The sequence below is a fragment of the Simochromis diagramma genome, unplaced genomic scaffold (genome assembly GCF_900408965.1).
Source record: "Simochromis diagramma unplaced genomic scaffold, fSimDia1.1 OVJJ01000669.1, whole genome shotgun sequence".
Classification (NCBI taxonomy): Eukaryota; Metazoa; Chordata; class Actinopteri; order Cichliformes; family Cichlidae; genus Simochromis; species Simochromis diagramma.
This window is the reverse complement of record NW_024387458.1, coordinates 2,068,049-2,084,747: the sequence shown is the minus strand read 5'-3', so window position 1 is coordinate 2,084,747 and position 16,699 is coordinate 2,068,049. Positions and strand designations below refer to the sequence as shown.

Below are 16,699 nucleotides of genomic sequence, written 5' to 3'. Positions count from 1 at the left end.
GCTGAGACTTCATTTACTTCCACTCCACTGTAATATTTTGGCAGTTAAGCGTAATGCCCTTCGTTTTGCCGAGAAGAACGAGCGCTCGGTGATTTTATTTATTTTTTTCGTTTGAATTAAATGACCTTGGTGACAGAAAAAAGTCCATCCATCTGAATCGCAGGGTTTTTCTTTTAAAATGCTGCAAGAAATCAAATTGATATTGATTTTGCTTTCATTACCTGGGCTGAAAACAATACATTTTATGAGGGAAAGTGTTAATTAGAATATGGTGGTAATCATGAAACACATTAGACTGAAGCCTGAAATGAAAAATCCTCTCCACAAGTATACTTTTACACATTAACATTCGGTTTTAATTAAGTCGTCTCAGCAGAATATTAACGCCGTTCCTCTGGATGTCCTCTCCGCAGGTTCAGGCAGACCCAGACCAAGTCGAAGAAGGACAGTAAGCTGGACCTGTTTGGCTTTGAGGACTCGGAGGCCCAGCAGGAGGAGAACAGTAGCGACAGCGCGGATGGCCGGTCCAGTTACAAAATCAAATACTTCGGTTTCGACGACATGAGCGACAGCGACGGCGCTGAAGATGACGACGGCAGAGCTAAGGAGAGGAGGAGGGCCAAAAAGAAGGCCGCCATCACCACAGCGACCCCGGTGGTCACCATAGAGGAAATGCCAGCTGATGACCCGCCAGATCCGTTTGAAAGGCTGGAGGTCCAGGAGATGCTGGAGGTCCAGGAAAGGCCGGCAGTCAAGGAGAGCAAGAAGAACTCGGAGAAGCAGGAGAGCAGGATACGAACAGGTTAAAACACCAACACTGCCTGACTGATAACGCCGATGTAGTGATGAGGATATCTAGTGAAACCACCTTTTTACAAAATCAGCCAAAGAGCCGTGTGCAAAGTGTTACAGTAACATGAGCAGGCTTGTTGTTTTAATCCTGTGCATATCATCCAATTAATTAAGGAAGGACTGAGCTGAGTATCAAATAACATTCTGATCCCAGCTCGCCGACCTGGATCAGGTGTCTTGATTATGGACCTCTCCTTCAGTTTGACCTCTCCTTCAAGGTCAACACATTGATCTGCAGGTCAAAGTGATGATAATGATTTATAGAGCTACTTAAAAAGCATTCTCCGAGTGCTTCTTGTCTTTTCATATTTAAAATTTCTGATTTAAGTATAATCTGTGGTAACGTAAGCCAACACGACTGAAAAGCATCGGCTCGACTCGCTCACTCGATCTCTTCAGTGTAACACTTGTTGGGAAGGTCCTGTTGTGTTATTTCATGTCTGGCGCCTCTGTTTGCTTCACACTGTGTGTGCTCAGTGAGCAGGGAGAGGGGAACGGACTGCAGCGACAGCAGTGAAGACTGAAATGAAACTCTGGCGAATAAATTGGTCGAATGACATTTATTTGTTTTGCAAAGTTGAAACGATGTTCAAGTTTAGTTGGACGTCGCCTTATATGTGAAGCGATGATAAAATGGGGTTGTTGCACGCCTGCCCTGAGCCTGTTGACACATGCCTCTCTGAGTCTGACTGGGAAAACCCTCTGACACCAGTTTGCCAGTCGCGCTGTTTCTGGAACAGCCTTTTAAAGAGAGAGTGAGATTCTTAGCGGTCCCCCAGTGAACACTGATTGTTATTTTGTCATTATTTTAAGGTCACATCATAGAGTCTGTAGCTACGACAGTGTGCCGTAATTCCATATGAAATGGAATAAGATGAGAGATACTTCATTTATTCCTAAAGTAAGGAAGTTACTGTGTAACAGCAGCCAAAACATTAAGCACAGCTTGTTTAAAAAGGGAAATGCAAAGATTTTAATAGGTTTGAACAGTTTATTTTAGTGGGTTAGCGTCACAAAATACACCAACACATTTTGCCCTGCACCTCATTCAGCTCGTAGGGTTTTTTCTTTTTGTGTCTCTTGCACACTAAAGCAAACACCTTTTACTACATCAAACTCTGAGTCTCTGAATCTGGATTTTCCTTTTTATTACAGTATTTCCTTCTATGAGCGCAGGTGGTTTGAGGAGCATTCACATTACTCATCTTAAATGCAGAAGAATATAACGGCTCAATAGAATATATTTACAAAACGACAAGACGAAAAAAGCTGAATAAAGTAAAAATGGCACGATGGGGTGGAATAAAACTGGAGCTGTGTGTGCTTTTCTTGTTGTTTTGTGTATGGATAAACATTAGAGAAAGCCAACACGCCAGCATAGACTGAACACACAGACACACGCACAAACGGTCACACTCTAACAACAAACACAATCAGCTAATCCTGTTTCACTATCCAGCAGGCGCTCACTGTTAGGACTGCTGGAAATGAGCTAAAGCTCACAAACACACAGTTTCATTTGACCTTGTTTCTAATAACATGTTTTTGTTTTTTTTTTCTCTCTCATGTGGAAAAACTCCTGGATTTAAACATGATGAGGAAGCGTGTGCTTTCAGATTCAGGCAGCTCATGAGCATATTGCTTCTTTCTATGTGTGCTGTTAAAAATAATTAGTTTGGCCAGGAGAAGGGCTTTAAAATGTTAAATAGATGTGACATAATCTCAAATTTAACTACATCCCTGTTTCCCTGCAGATGTCCTGGACTTCTCAGAGGACGGCCTCAGGGTGGTGGCCAGCGGCCCGAGGAGGCCGCCTCAGGGCAAACCTGCAGAGAAGAACCCGGACACCCTCCGGAGGATCTTCAGTGCACAAAAGAAGGTCAGACGTGACACCGCTGCTGAGTCACATGAGGGTTCGCAGTGTTTATGTGACAGGCTGAGTGACTTAAGTGTGTTGAAATGTCACCTGGATGCACTGCAAACGTGTGGGCCAGGAAATCTCGTGCAGAGAGCCAGACTAAAACGTTATTTTGCCTTTATTTAACCAGGAAGCCCCTTGGCAGTAAAATCCTTTACAACGGAGACGGGTCCAAAGAAGCACACAGTTACAGAGCTGCAAAGACATGAAACAGAAACATCAGAAAACCTGGAGGATAATAGAAAGTCTGGCTCAGCAGTTACACAATAAAGGTCATACAAGTAATGGTCTAGTTAAACTTAAGAGTTAGGATTTGAGGAGCCACTGAGAAGAGCCAAAATCATAATAAGGTTCATACATTATGGATTAGTAAATAAAATCTACTGGTGCTGTTGTCTCCTTTAGGCTTAGTTAGAGGCCAAGTAGCAGATCATGACACACAGTGGTAATATTCGTGCTGGATAATGAGAACAAAGAGTCAAAGTGTCACCATAATTATAATCAGGAGCATTTAACAAAGTGCTCACTAGAAGAAAGCGTGTCATCCAACCTGATAGCAAACATTTGTAGGATGAATGAGAGTGAAGAGCCCGTAAAACCAATCGGTGAACATCTTCATAAAACAAGAATTCAGACAGGATGAGCGGATGAAAATCAGCTGAAACCAAACACAAAGGAGTTTCATCAAGAAGCTCGTTAATCCATACGAACCTCTTCAGAGAAACCTCCTCATCTCTAAATGTAAAACCAGGACTTGTTACAGAAAGAGATCTCAATGTACCTGCGGGGACGAGACTGTCCACCCACGTCCTGTATGACTCAGTACTGTGTGTGTGTGTGTGTGTGTGTGTGTGTGTGTGCGCGTGTGTGTGTGTGTGCGCGCGGGGGCGGGCAGAGCTGAGGTTTATCAGTGCATCGATGAGGGACAGACAGAGTTGTTTCTGAACATTTCTTGACTCCTAGTCTTTTATTTATCTGCCTGCTAATGGCCTCTACCTCCCCGTCTGCAAATCAGACTATTGATCTCATAAGAGCCGGGTCCCCGTTTCATAGCGAAGACGGATCGATGCTAGCGAGCCGCAGCGGTGGAAGTGCACATCTTAATATTACTGTAAATGAGTTGCCAGCGTCTCATACCTGAGGCGGTGTTTATCTCCTGTCCTCTCATCAGGTGAAAAACTTGAAGTGAGAGATTAATTGGACTTACTTGCGTTAAACTGTAGGAATGTTTTTAATCAGGCCTCTCTGCCGCTTCCGTACTTTTCCGAGTTTGTCCTAATGAGCTCTGCGACGCCTCTCTATTACAGCCGCGTGTTAATTGTGTTCTCTTTAGTTTGCAGGCGTTTTAACTTTGTTTGAAAAGGTGACGCGTGATTATCGTTTTAATTAGTAAGACTGATTTCTGCATCCAAATTAGTTTTGCGGCAGCGTGTCAGGATTTGTTGGAATGTGGTAATTTGTACCAGAGTTTCTGCCTCTGGAGTTAATAACGCAGGCTGTTTTTGCTCCGCCGATTGTCCTTTTAGTGCCCTATCTTTGGGAATCTGCTGATCCAGTATTGTTTTCCCCTCACTTCAACATGCTGCAAATGCATTGGAGTCATCTCATTATAAGGTCGTGTAAGGCAAAGGGCCGCTGCAGCACTGTGAGCAGACTCAGCAGAGCCAATAAAGGAATTAAAGTTGTAGCAGAAATCCTGAAACTCGATTAAAAAGAAAGATGTGTTGATCGCAGCTGATCTTATTTGCCTCATACAACCTCATATGCTCTTCCAGCATGTCAGGTGGGTCCCACGCCAAAATGATGTATGTGAGGCATTCTCTAAATTAACTTTCATTTCAGTGGCAGGGGTTTTCCACCTGGGAGTTGTTCTTCCATCCCATCTTTGCAGCTGGAGACTTGCTTTCAGCTCAGGATTCGTTGAATGTTCGATGTCTCTTATACTGTCAACAAACCCTCAAGTTAAGAAAAAAATCTGCAGTTCCTCTAATGTCCACTCGAGGCTCCCTCTAAAAGTTAAGGTTGAATTTTGCAGCAGGCAAAGACTCCATGGTGTTCTTCTTATTGCTCACCTGTTTATATTTTCCTATAGAGGCATGACTGCTTTCAGTGATAGCTAGCTGTGTTTTAGCTTTTTGAGTTTTCATGGCCTCCTTTCTAATTATTAGGGTTGGACGAATATAACGACTACTTTTTACAAGGGGGATTTATTTATTTGATTGCCCATGCCCGATACATCCTTTGGCTTTAAACCAAATAAAAGACGTAAACGTAAGAAATCCCAAATTGGTGACTTTATTTATTTATTTATTTTTTAGCGCTGTCAGCGTTAATGCGCCGTAATCACGACTAAAGCGATTAACAATAAACCCATCTGGAGTCAAAATCCCTGAAATGTCTCTTGTCAACGCATTTTGGCAGTTTGTCCTAATTTTGTTAATTCTGCGGTCAAGATGGGTTGAGAGCGTTAAAAATTGTAATCGTGATGACCGCGTTTAAGCTACGTTAGCGCTGACAGCGTTTTTTTGTTTTTTTGGGGGGGGGGGGATTAGTTCGTCTATGTTTGCACGACTTCTGTGTTGTAAACGCACAAATCAGTCCGCGTGATTACATTGCTCCGCCCATCAAAAAGTCTGCACATGTGCGAATATATCGTCCATCGGCGATTGTTGGACTGATGATTGCAGGTTGGAAAATTTGTACATATTGCCCAACCCTACTAATTATATCTAAACTTTACAGTCATACCTCATCGATCTCCGATACATACAGGTTGTATGACATGAAAAAGGAACTTTGGAGGTGGGAAACATACTAACTTCACACCGAATCAGAAGACACTTTAAAACTGAAATTCCAGCAGCCTTCTTTTATATACAGGCTTTGCTTTAGAAAGGGGAAATGCTTTGCTCATTTTGCTCCTCGTGTCTTCTGCATAAACGTATTTATTGCACTGCAGTCTAGTTGCACGCTTTGAAATGACCTGATTGGTTTGCTCTGATAGTCTGAAGCCTGTCCTGAGTATGAGATAGCTTTTGAATCTGTGCACCTGCAGAGAACTTTTGAAGTGCCAAAGTATGAAGTTAATTTCCTCCCTGTTACAGACAAGCAGTAATGGCATTAGAAGACACGGTGCCCATAGGAGCATAATAACGCACTTAATGTACTCTCTCATCCTCTCTTCTTCTCCAGTTTCATGCTCTGACTCCTAAAATAACTTTCCTCCCTCTCAGTTGAATTTCTGTCTCCATCGCTTTGTCTTGACCGCTTCATCATACTTTTTACCTCCCTGTATTACCCCCTCCTCCGGGGCGCAGTACAGCCCAGATCTCGCTCCATCTCCCATTAACGTGATCGAGAGCGAGAGAGGAGTGCAGCTCATTATAAAAATAATAACCCTCGGAAGTGAGCGGCCTACGGTGGAGTCGTCAGAACTCTGCTTTGATTACAGTAAACTGTACGTCTGTGCCATCAGATGAGCCTGGGCGTTGTTAGGTTATTGAGCTGAGGACTCTGGGAGATATTAGATGTTACCATAATGACAACACTTGGACAGGCTCATCCATATTTAGGAGATGGCGCTGGCTTTGTTTGGGGAATGTTTTTAAGGGACGAGTGGTTATTACATCCATAACAGTGACCCTCTCCACTGTCCTAATGTCGTTCATTCCACTGCGGTACCATAAAGACTCATTGTCATTGTATAAAATCTACAAAATTACCACACACACACACACACACACGAGGATGGGTGCTGGGGGTGAAACAAGCACACAACAGCATAACTGGAGCGTGCCTGCTCTTTAATACGCGGCATCGCCGCCTTAACTTCCATGGTTCGGTCACACGGAGCTGGTATCCGCTGGATGGAGACGTTCACATAGGATTTGGTCTGCTGCTGTGCAGGTGGCAAAGCACCAACTGTGCGTGTGCTCTAAGCAGTGAGCTTCAGAGAAGGATGACAGGAATGAGTAATCACGCGTCCTGCCGACGGACAGTCACGATGACGTCGCCACGGCAAAGTTTTTTTTTGTCATTGCAGTCCTGATGTTTTATATAAAATAAACTGATGTTTTTCACCCAATTTATCTGCACTAGTTTAATTTCAGCTCATTGTTGGAGTCTTTACTGCAGACTGAGTGTTATTTACGGCCCAAACACGCAGAGAGGAGCGGACAGACGGGAGAAATGAAACGATATTCATCAAGTTAACATCAACGTGTTACGTTGGCGCCAGTGCAGCGAAAGCTTCCCAATCAGTGGTAACTGAGCATAATGAGAGGGAGAAGCTGACGGGGAGAGAAAAGTTTATCAAAGAAAATCTGTAGGCATGCGTGAAATGTCTCCAAACTGTTGGCCCTTTGCTCTTCGCTTTCTCAGTTCCATGTTCACTCTGGCACTGGGCGCTGGTGGGAAAGCCAGAATCAGAGAGCTGTCCGAACCAAATATGCTCCCCGCTCTACACTAGTTTCATATTCCGATCATGGTTTTCCTGCCATTCTGACCCCTCCGGCGAAGTCGGGATAACTAATTCACGAGGTTTGGCAGTGAAGTTGTAGTTTGCTCCTAATGCACACCCGCAATGCCAAAAACAGCGTGTTTTTGTTTTTTCTTATATTTTTAATCTGGCCCATAGCAGAGACACGGCACGTTCACCCCCCTCTCATCTGTCCCATACTTCTTAGCAGCAGGTGGGCGGGGCGGGTGGGCTGGGTGTCTGCCTGTGTCATTCAGATTACTGTCGCAGGCTTTAATTTGGTGTGTTGATGTTCCAGCACAGCAAAGCTCATCCCCAAACTCCCCTTTGTCTCTGCTTATTAACCCCGCGGTGCAGAAATCCCCTCCCGCCCCACCTCCTCACCGCTCTTCTCCTCAGCCAACTCTCTCCGCTCGTCCTCTTTTGTTTTTCATTATGAATGCCCCGGCAACCACCAACCACAGGTTTGGCAAAAATATACAAAGAGGACAGGAGATGAGCCAAGGATGAGGGTGGACGGTGGCGTGGGAGGGTGTGTGTGTTTGTTTTTTAAGTGTGTGTGCGTGTGTGTCCTGCTGTTTGATCAACGCTGGCAAACTCTGCTCAGTTTAATGCGCTTCCCCTCCTCCGTTTCTGCTTCACCCTGAGCATCAGTTTCTATCCACTATGTTCTTTTATTTATCTGCTCTCCTCGATTGTTTCAAGTCGATTTTATTTATTGATTTTTATTCCAAAAGTTCTTTTAAAAAATCATAAAGATGCAAAAGAACAGTTGGTCCACAGTGAACAGCAAAGGCTTCTGTCTGGTGACACAATAAAAATACACAACTTGAAATATTGAATTTAATATTTTTAGAAATTTGGAGAAAATCAGGAGTCAGAAAAGGTTTAAAAATATAAATTAAGTCAGTTTTCTTCTTCTTCCCCCCCCTGAGGACGGCACGTCGACTGCACGTGTGCAGAAACGCATGTCATACTGGTTATAACAGGTTCCAGATAAATGGAGCAGAGTTCACAACAGCTGCTTAGTTTTTGTTCTCATTTAAAATAAATATTGACCCTGTACCATATTGCCCTAAAAATCCTCTGCTGTGGGTTCTCACATTAAACACTTTGGTTCAGAACATGTCTGGATTCGAGCGTCTTGGTTTCTGTCTGTTATCCACCAAACTCTCCTGAATTTGAGATGCTTTGCTTTAGTAACAGTTGAATTATTCAGTGTAATCTTCTCACACTTTAGTTTTGTTTGGTTTGTTGGCTCCGGTTTTGAAGCCTTGACTTTAAGTACGGTGTTAGATTTGTACAAGTGCATCCTTTTGCTGGTGCAGTGCAAACACACACATATTTGTGTGCTCAGTAGCATCCCACGACACAGCAGGGCTCGTTGTTTGTCAGGTATTTCATTAATACTGCTGTAAAAAGCACCCACAGCACAGTGCACGCTGAAGCCTCAAGTGGCCATTTGAGGAACTGCATGTCTGTTTCCAGCTTCTGCGATGTTTGTGTTTTTATACGCTTGTTTGTTTTTCAGTCTCCCACCAAAGCGGTGTACAACGCCAGGCACTGGACATTGGAGAGCGAAGAAGAGCCCCCTCCATCTTTCTTCGCGCGATCACAGACGACTCCCGTAAGTCTCGCTTTCAGACCAAACATTCGATTTCAGCCTGCATCAAAAACAAAGCAGCTGCAGCTTACTCATGTCAACCTTGCTCCGTCTCCAGGCCTCAGCCTCGGCTGGAGGCTCCAGTAAGGAGCCCTCTAACTCTCAGAAGGACGATGGTGTGTTCAAGGCTCCGCCCCCTCCTCCAAAGGTCACAAAGTGTGTCACTGTCCCTACAGATCCATACCAGGACACAGTCACTGCACTCAAGTGTCACAAAGAACATAAAGAGGTGCACAGAAAATGTTCTCCTTGAGCTCACTCCACGTCACGCTGAAGAAACACCAGAAACATCAACATGTCTCTCATTGTGCTTTGCAGCTGTACACAGTCGTCCAACACGTGAAGCATTTCAACGACGTGGTGGAGTTCGGGGAAAACCAGGAGTTCACCGATGACTTTGAATACCTAGCTACTGGTTTGAAGAGCGGACAGCCTCTCAACACGCGATGCCTTAGGTGAGTCTCCACGTTCCATGGGAAGTTAAAATTTTCCCATATTTACCAACAACAGCCAGTGATTACAGGTGATATTTACACCCCTCGTACACTCACTTTCTGGTTATAACAACAATACAAATGAGATGGAACCAGCTGTGGAGGTTGCCTTGCAGTGTCTAACATGCATCAGGGTTCAGATTTGGGAAGTGGGATAAAAAGTGTTTGAAATTTGGGATGAGCATCGGGGCGCTAATGAAGGAGGCAGAGCGTTACATTTTCAACATTTAAACCTCGTTTTCACACTTAAAAACACTCATTTTGTGTGATTGTTATTTTGTGTTGATGTTCTGTGTTGTGTCTTTAGTGTCATCAGCCTGGCTACACGCTGCGCCATGCCCAGCTTCAGGATGCACCTCAGGGCCAGAGGGAAGGTGGCTCAGGTCTTCAAAACGCTCAACGATGCCCCACAGCACCCGGTGAGGATCAGCAGCTGAGCCCCGACTCAGTGCTGTTCACTTTTGTTATTTGTTGTTTTACATCCAAAATTCAGAATTCGTTGTTTAACAGAATGAACAAATAATTTGGTGAGAACTGATTCTGGGTCAGGTTAGTGAGTAAATACGCTGAAATCCAGTGTCTGTAATCTGGAAACAAATGTTTAAAAAAAACCAAAGAAGGCGACCTCTGAGAGAGCTGAAGGAAGTTTGAGAACAACAGTAAATAATTTAAAGTTTCTTTTTCTGTCTCCTCTGCAGAACTTGGCTCTGTGTACAGCCTCTCTCATGTACATCCTGAGCAGAGACCGGCTCAACATGGATCTGGACCGGTCCTGCCTGGACCTGATGATCCGCCTGCTCGAACTGGACCAGGACCAGGGGGGCGGGAATGGGGCGGACTCCACGGTCCATTTCAGTGCCAAGGAGATCGCCAAAATAAAGGAGAAGATCAGGAAGCTGTGCGACACGGTGCACAACAAGCACCTGGACCTGCAGAACATCACGGTACACAAACGCACGCGGCGGCGACGTTAAAATTACACGTGTTCAGAGGGTTTATTTTGAGGGCGGAAAAAGCTTTGAGCGATTATTTCGACTGCTCCAGTCGGGGTGAGTCACAGACTCCCACATGTGTCAGGATGTTTCTCACAGATCTGGTAGAGCTGAGCCAGAAAAACACAAAATTCAACTTCGACAACCACAGGAAGCGGCCCACGGTGCACACAATAACTCCAACGTGTTAAACGTGTGAAGTGATGCTTGAGAGTTTAGATTTAAGCTCCTGACTCCTCCTCCTTCTCCCTACAGACGGGTCATTTGGCCATGGAGACGTTGCTGTCTCTGACTTCGAAACGAGCAGGTGACTGGTTCAAAGAGGAGCTGCGGCTGCTGGGAGGACTGGACCACATAGTAGACAAAGGTCGACCATTACACAGAAGTCCAGCAGAAAGAGGAAAACTGTCAAGCGTTTCATTTCTCACCTCGTGTCCTTGTTTTGGTTTCTCTGCCCACAGTGAAGGAATGTGTGGATAACTTGAACCAAGAGGACGATAAGGAGAAGCTGGTGTCGTCTTTGTGGGGGGCTGAGCGGTGTTTACGCGTGCTGGAGAGTGTAAGTGCCAAATCAAAATAAGAAAAGACGTGACAGGGTTTTGTTTTTAAAGTCCACTTCTGTTCTTTTTTATAAGCCTGCGAGGCTCAGAGCAAAATGTAATTGGAAATAAAAAAGAGCAATAAACACACATTATTACTTTGCTGCCAAAAACAGAGAATATAAAGTATCAAAGTGAAAAGAAGCGTTCAGTTAAACTCGGCTGGTGCGAACAGGCGAGGAAGTTTGAGCCGACATGCTTCCTTCGCTGGGAGACGTGTTTGTTGTTCTACACAAAGACAAATTAAATTATGGGAGGGGGAAATGAACTGTGAGGAAACCTTATTAAAGTTAAAGGCCTGCTGACGTCCACTTACTCAAATGTTTTGTACCAGTGACGACCGTGACAAGCAGACCACCGACTACAACCGCTCAGCTCCCTGAGTGTGGCAAAGTGGCATCGCTGCACAAATGCTGTTTACACCCCTGTGCCCCTCCCGATCACATAGTACGACTACGTTAAATCTGTAGTGTTTATTTATTTATTTATTTATTTACAGCTGAGCCAGAAAGCACCAAAAAGTTTGGTCTGGCCAAAAACATCCAAACAACATAAATGCCTCCTTTCCACGAGCACCTGCTCTGCTCGGCTCCACTCGCCTCTGGTCGTTTTCTGTTACGACTGAGTACCACTTAAATAAGATAAGATATGATAAGATAAGATAACCTTTATTAGTCCCACACGTGGGAAATTTGTAAAATAGGGTGCTGTTGTTATAGCAACGCAGACCAAAAGCCCCGTACCGTCACGGCAATGGAGGACGCCGAGGTGATGCTAAATCAGTGCTGGACCATGGCACTGGTTTGTGTGCGGTCATTTCCCTCGTTGTTTGGGGGTTTGATTCTTGCGGAGTCGCCGCTCTCATGACTCATCTAGTGATGTCACTCCCTGGCCAATCAGCAGTTTGCTGTCTGTTTATTGCATGCTCAGCTTGCTTGGATCCCCACCTGAGCAGGTAACAAAACCAGTGTCTGGTACCAGGCATTACCACCTAATGAGCAACGCTAAAAACCAAGTCAAGCCAAGCTGAGTAGGTACTTGTGGAAAAGAGGCTTAAGATGATACTGATGAAGATTTAGGTTCTTCCTTGCTAGCATAAAACTACTGGTTCTTTTGAACCATCAATGAGCTATTTGCTGACTTCTTTGATCGTACAGCTGGGGCAGTTTGATTAGACGTGGAGGTCTGGGTCCCACCCGCTCAGTCACGTTGAAGCTTCTGTCAGCTTCTGCTCGTCGTCACGTTTCCCGACATGTTTGTTCAGAAAAGGTTTAACACCTGTTTTGATGTTTGAAAATCAAAACCATCGCTCAATTTGACAGTTGGCTTGAACGTGATGATGGTGTTTCAAACGTATTCTGTTTGGAGAAGCGTCCTCACACTGGAGCAGAGAGCCAGGGTAAAAATATGAAGTCAAGTTAAAGTAAAATCAGCGAGTTCATTGGTGCCCTCCTGCTGACTGTGTGTTTGCACTCATAGGTGACCGTCCACAACCCCGAGAACCAGAGCTACCTGATCGCCTACAAGGACTCGCTGCTCATCATCTCTTCTGCAAAGTGAGTGATTACACGCGCTCCTCACCCCTGACGTGTTCGTGTGGAGCCGCTCGGCTCTGTGTGCTTAGATTCAGCAGTTTTATCAGGTGGCACGTCTGCTGAAAACTACTTTGTACTCGCTGTTTTGTTGCCTTTTCCTCTCTTATCATCTTTTTGTGCCGTTCCAGTCGGGTTTCTGAGCAGAGATGGACGTAAGCTCTCCACTGTTATTGTGAAAATCAGTAAATGTGGTGATGTAACAGCAGAATCTTTAAACCCGGTCACATTGAGCCCAGATTACCTCAGCTGCTGTATATCCTGTGTGTGTCATCGCCATCATCTTTTTGTTGCTTCATTTCCTGGTTGTGACATCCTGTCAGTCATAGCGGTGACCTTTGGACCCTGACCCTGACCCCTGCTGTCAGCAGAGTCTCCGCTTTGGTCTCTGTTCATTCTTTAATGTGTTTTAGTCGTCGAGGTGTTCTGATTCATGCAGACAGACCAGATTTTGTGCGTTTACGGTTTATTTTATACATTGGTTGAATTTAATTATAATTCATACTCAATAAACAAAGAGAACTTATTAGTTTACAGCTGGCTGTGTCAGCGCTGCTGTCTACAGCAGTGAAATGCTCTCACCTGAATCTTTGGCCTGCGGGAGGGGCTTAACGCAGTCACCTGGAGAACATGCGCGGCACAGCGAGGCCCAGCTGATCCGACTACGTAAACATGAACCGGTCAGGTGAGCACCTGACGTCAGCCCAGCCTCGGGTCCCTCCGCCGGTAAACTGAAGCTCCTCTCAGCTGCAGAATGATGCACTGATCTCTGTACTCACTGTTCATCAAGTCAAACTCCAGCATCTGTCGCGCTGCGCTGAGTTAATTTACCTTCTCGCTCCTCCTGCGTCCTTTGTGTGACCGGACCTTCGCCCTCTGCAGAAGGTCTGCAGTGAGGGTGGGGGTCGAGGATGATGAGGATGAAGGTCGAATGGCTCGACAAAGAGCTGCTGTTCCCTCGGGCGGGTGACACAGGCCTCAGTCTGAGCCTTCAGCTGTCCGCTGCGCTAACTCGATTAACCCCAGAAACTGCGGGGTGAGTGGGAGAGCGAGCACCGCCATCTAAGCTCTCTCTCTCACACACGCACGCAGCTGAAACTGTGAAGTTACTCTCACACACTCCAACAGTGTTTACTCTTCATCACTCTCCTGTTTTCCTCCTCTTCCTCCTGACTCCTCCTGGTTCCCGCACACGCTGCCCTCATTGTTTCAAACCAAACTCGACCCTGAGCTGCTTTGAGACTTTCAGCTGTCTGCAGGATTAATTTAATAAGCCCCGTAACAACCCCATCTCACACACACACACACACACACACACACACACACACACACACACACACACACACACACACACACACCCCCGTCCTTTTGCTTATTGACGAGCCTCGTCTGCATCTGGACACAAACGCATCACTCTGTTAAATTAAGCAGAGCGAAATGTAAGAGTTGTGAATATGAAGCCTGTCACAGGGCGCCCAGCTGTGTGCTGCACCCTCTTCTCCTGACCCGGACTCATTGCTGATAGAATTATCATGTAAAGGAAGTTAATGATGCTCCTTGTTTTATTTTTGCCTGCACTTGTTGTCTTGACTGCATTTCACTGTAAGTGAACCAGAAGAGTGAAAGCCCAGCTTAAGGCCAGACTTAGCAAATCTGGAACTGTTGAACTCTGATGAAGCACCTCTGAGCTGCAGCGAGACGATGAATGCGATGAGCTTGTTCGGTCCTGGTGTCGGTTCCACGCCCCATAAATGGGAGATTTAAGGCAGGAGGGACACTCGGCATAAACTCTGTGTCGGAGCAAACCTGCTAACAGGGCCGTCTGTAGCGTGTTTTAACAGATGGATGTAGCCACCATACAGTCACATCTTTGACCCTTTTTGTCTCAGTGTTAGTATTTTGGTCACAATCATGTTGGGTTTTCCACCCAGAGGCACTTAGCTGAGCTATCAAACCACCCAAACAGTGTTGTTCATCACACAGATAACCTGGAGCTCAGACTTCTCGGATGGTCTTTGAGCAAATTTAACTGCACAGCAGGTCTTATTATTTGACAGACAATTGCATTAAAATGCTCTAAAAGGCTACAGTAGCACAAGCACGGTGCAGAGGTGCAGTTCACTGACGGCCATCCGTGTCAGTACAATGAGTCGCGCACCTAATAATGCAAACTTTAAGCCTTAAAACAGTTTAAATGTCTTGATTTTCAGAAAGGGGTCGATTGAGAGGACTAAACCGTATTTCTGTATCAGGCTGTGAACATGTTTATTCCTGCTGTACAGTTGGATATTTGAACACTGCAGTCTGTGGGGACTGACTCACTCATGGAGCCGGCCCCGAGTGGACATTTGAGGAACTGCAGTTTTTAGCATTTGCAAGTTTCCACGTTAATTTTCCAAAGGTGGACCAAGTATTTCTGCCTCATTTTTAGATTCATGTCTAAGTAATTTCTCCTCTGTACCCCACAATCAGTTTCCTGTGACGCACCACCTGCCATTTTTTTTTTTTTTTTTTTTTTTTTCTTCCTCTCGTTGTGTCCTGATGTTCAGACTCTGGTTTCTGCTCTGTTTTCAGTCACCACTGTCATTAGATTTAATTTGGTTATTTACATCAGGCTGCTGCCCTGCCTTGCCCCTCTGCGGTTGCAGCCGTCCTCAAGAAAGAGTGTGTGTGTGTGTGTGTGTGTGTGTGTGTGTGTGTGTGTGTGTGTGTGTGTGTGTGTGTGTGTGTGTGTGTGTGAATGCTGCTCTGTTTTATGATGGAGTAGAAAAGGAAAGAGGCGAGTCATGTTCAGACATCTGGATGTGAGCGCAGTTTGCACTGATGACGATCGAGTGACTGTAAATGAAAAGGAGGACCAGGTGAACCCGCACGGACCGGCTCTTTTTAGCTTGAATTTCTTGGTAACACAAAGGTTTATGGGACATTTGTTCAGAGTTATCAGTGTGCAGCCCTTTCAGTTATGTGTTTAGCACTAGGTCAGTAAGGTCAGTAATTATTTGGAAGAAATATTGAGTCTAGTTGTGTGAAGTTACCGGGCCTCTCTTTGTCTGTCAGGGCGCTGAGCAGGTGTGAGGAGATGATCCAGCGTTACAGCAGGGAGGTGAAGTCCGACAGAGCCGCGGTGGGGAAAGCGGTGGAGGACTGCATGAGGGCCATCATAGGAGTCCTGCTCAACCTGACACATGACAACGGTCAGTGCACCAAAACACTCCAAACACACTTTACTGCGGCTTATTGAAACACTTAAACATTATTAATCTGACGGATAAACGTGTGTGAAACTCCGTCTGCAGAGTGGGGCAGCACGAAGACGGGAGAGCAGGAGGATTTGATAGTGACGGCTCTGAACTGTGTTCTCAAAGTCCCTCAGTATCTTCCTCAGGAGCAGAGGTTCGACATCAGAGTACTGGTGCGTATAAAACATGAGTGATGTGACCGTTTCCATCACAGGTTTGGGTTAAAATTAGACTTAAAGTGGTATTAATGATGACAGCAGTGAAAACAGAGTTAAAATGACTGACCCATGAGTGCCACTGTGTGTTTGCTGCGTTCAGGGTCTGGGTTTGCTCATCAACCTGGTGGAGTACAGTGCCAGGAACAGGTACTGCCTTATGGAGATGGAGATGGAAGGGGGCCAGGGTCCCTGCGACTCCACCGTCCTGCTCAACCCTCAGCACCAGGACATCGCCAGCACGGGCCCGCTGAGCGCCATCGCTGCTCTTGTACAGGTACAAACTCAGGAGTGGATGGAAAAACCCAAAGAAGAGTGCGACTGAAGTGAAGTCGCCACTTTACAAACATAAATGTCCATATTTGAGGAACAAACTATCAAAATGTTTTGTTTTTGTAAATCCGGTTATTTATTTATTTTTAGTTTTCGTTTGTATTAAAACTTTCTGCAGCTCAGAGAGGAGCGAGTGTGGATCTGCTGCACTCTCTGTCACTTCAGTTGGTTTATTTCACCAGAAAAGGGGAAATTTCCCTCCCAGAATAGGCTCTAAAATAATACTGGATGCTTTTAAATTCTTTCTCACATGCCGACCTTCATTCAGCTTCATCTCGGTGCTCAGTGTGGACCCTTCTCAGTTTGGAAGGAGAAAATAAACCTT

The 16,699-nt window shown here is 45.3% G+C and overlaps 1 protein-coding gene across 2 annotated transcripts in view; it reads left to right on the top strand.

Annotated features, from left to right (window-relative positions):
• Positions 1-16,699, top strand: part of LOC120723111 (wings apart-like protein homolog) — a 45,117-nt gene that overhangs the window by 22,652 nt on the left and 5,766 nt on the right. For both annotated transcript variants that reach the window (XM_040014430.1, XM_040014429.1), the window contains 13 exons: positions 414-802; positions 2,607-2,731; positions 8,779-8,874; positions 8,969-9,139; positions 9,229-9,365; positions 9,712-9,823; positions 10,103-10,348; positions 10,652-10,763; positions 10,858-10,955; positions 12,475-12,551; positions 15,645-15,781; positions 15,884-15,999; positions 16,145-16,318. In XM_040014430.1, coding sequence (XP_039870364.1) covers positions 414-802; positions 2,607-2,731; positions 8,779-8,874; positions 8,969-9,139; positions 9,229-9,365; positions 9,712-9,823; positions 10,103-10,348; positions 10,652-10,763; positions 10,858-10,955; positions 12,475-12,551; positions 15,645-15,781; positions 15,884-15,999; positions 16,145-16,318 — 1,990 coding nt within the window. The remainder of the gene's footprint in view (positions 1-413; positions 803-2,606; positions 2,732-8,778; positions 8,875-8,968; positions 9,140-9,228; positions 9,366-9,711; positions 9,824-10,102; positions 10,349-10,651; positions 10,764-10,857; positions 10,956-12,474; positions 12,552-15,644; positions 15,782-15,883; positions 16,000-16,144; positions 16,319-16,699) is intronic.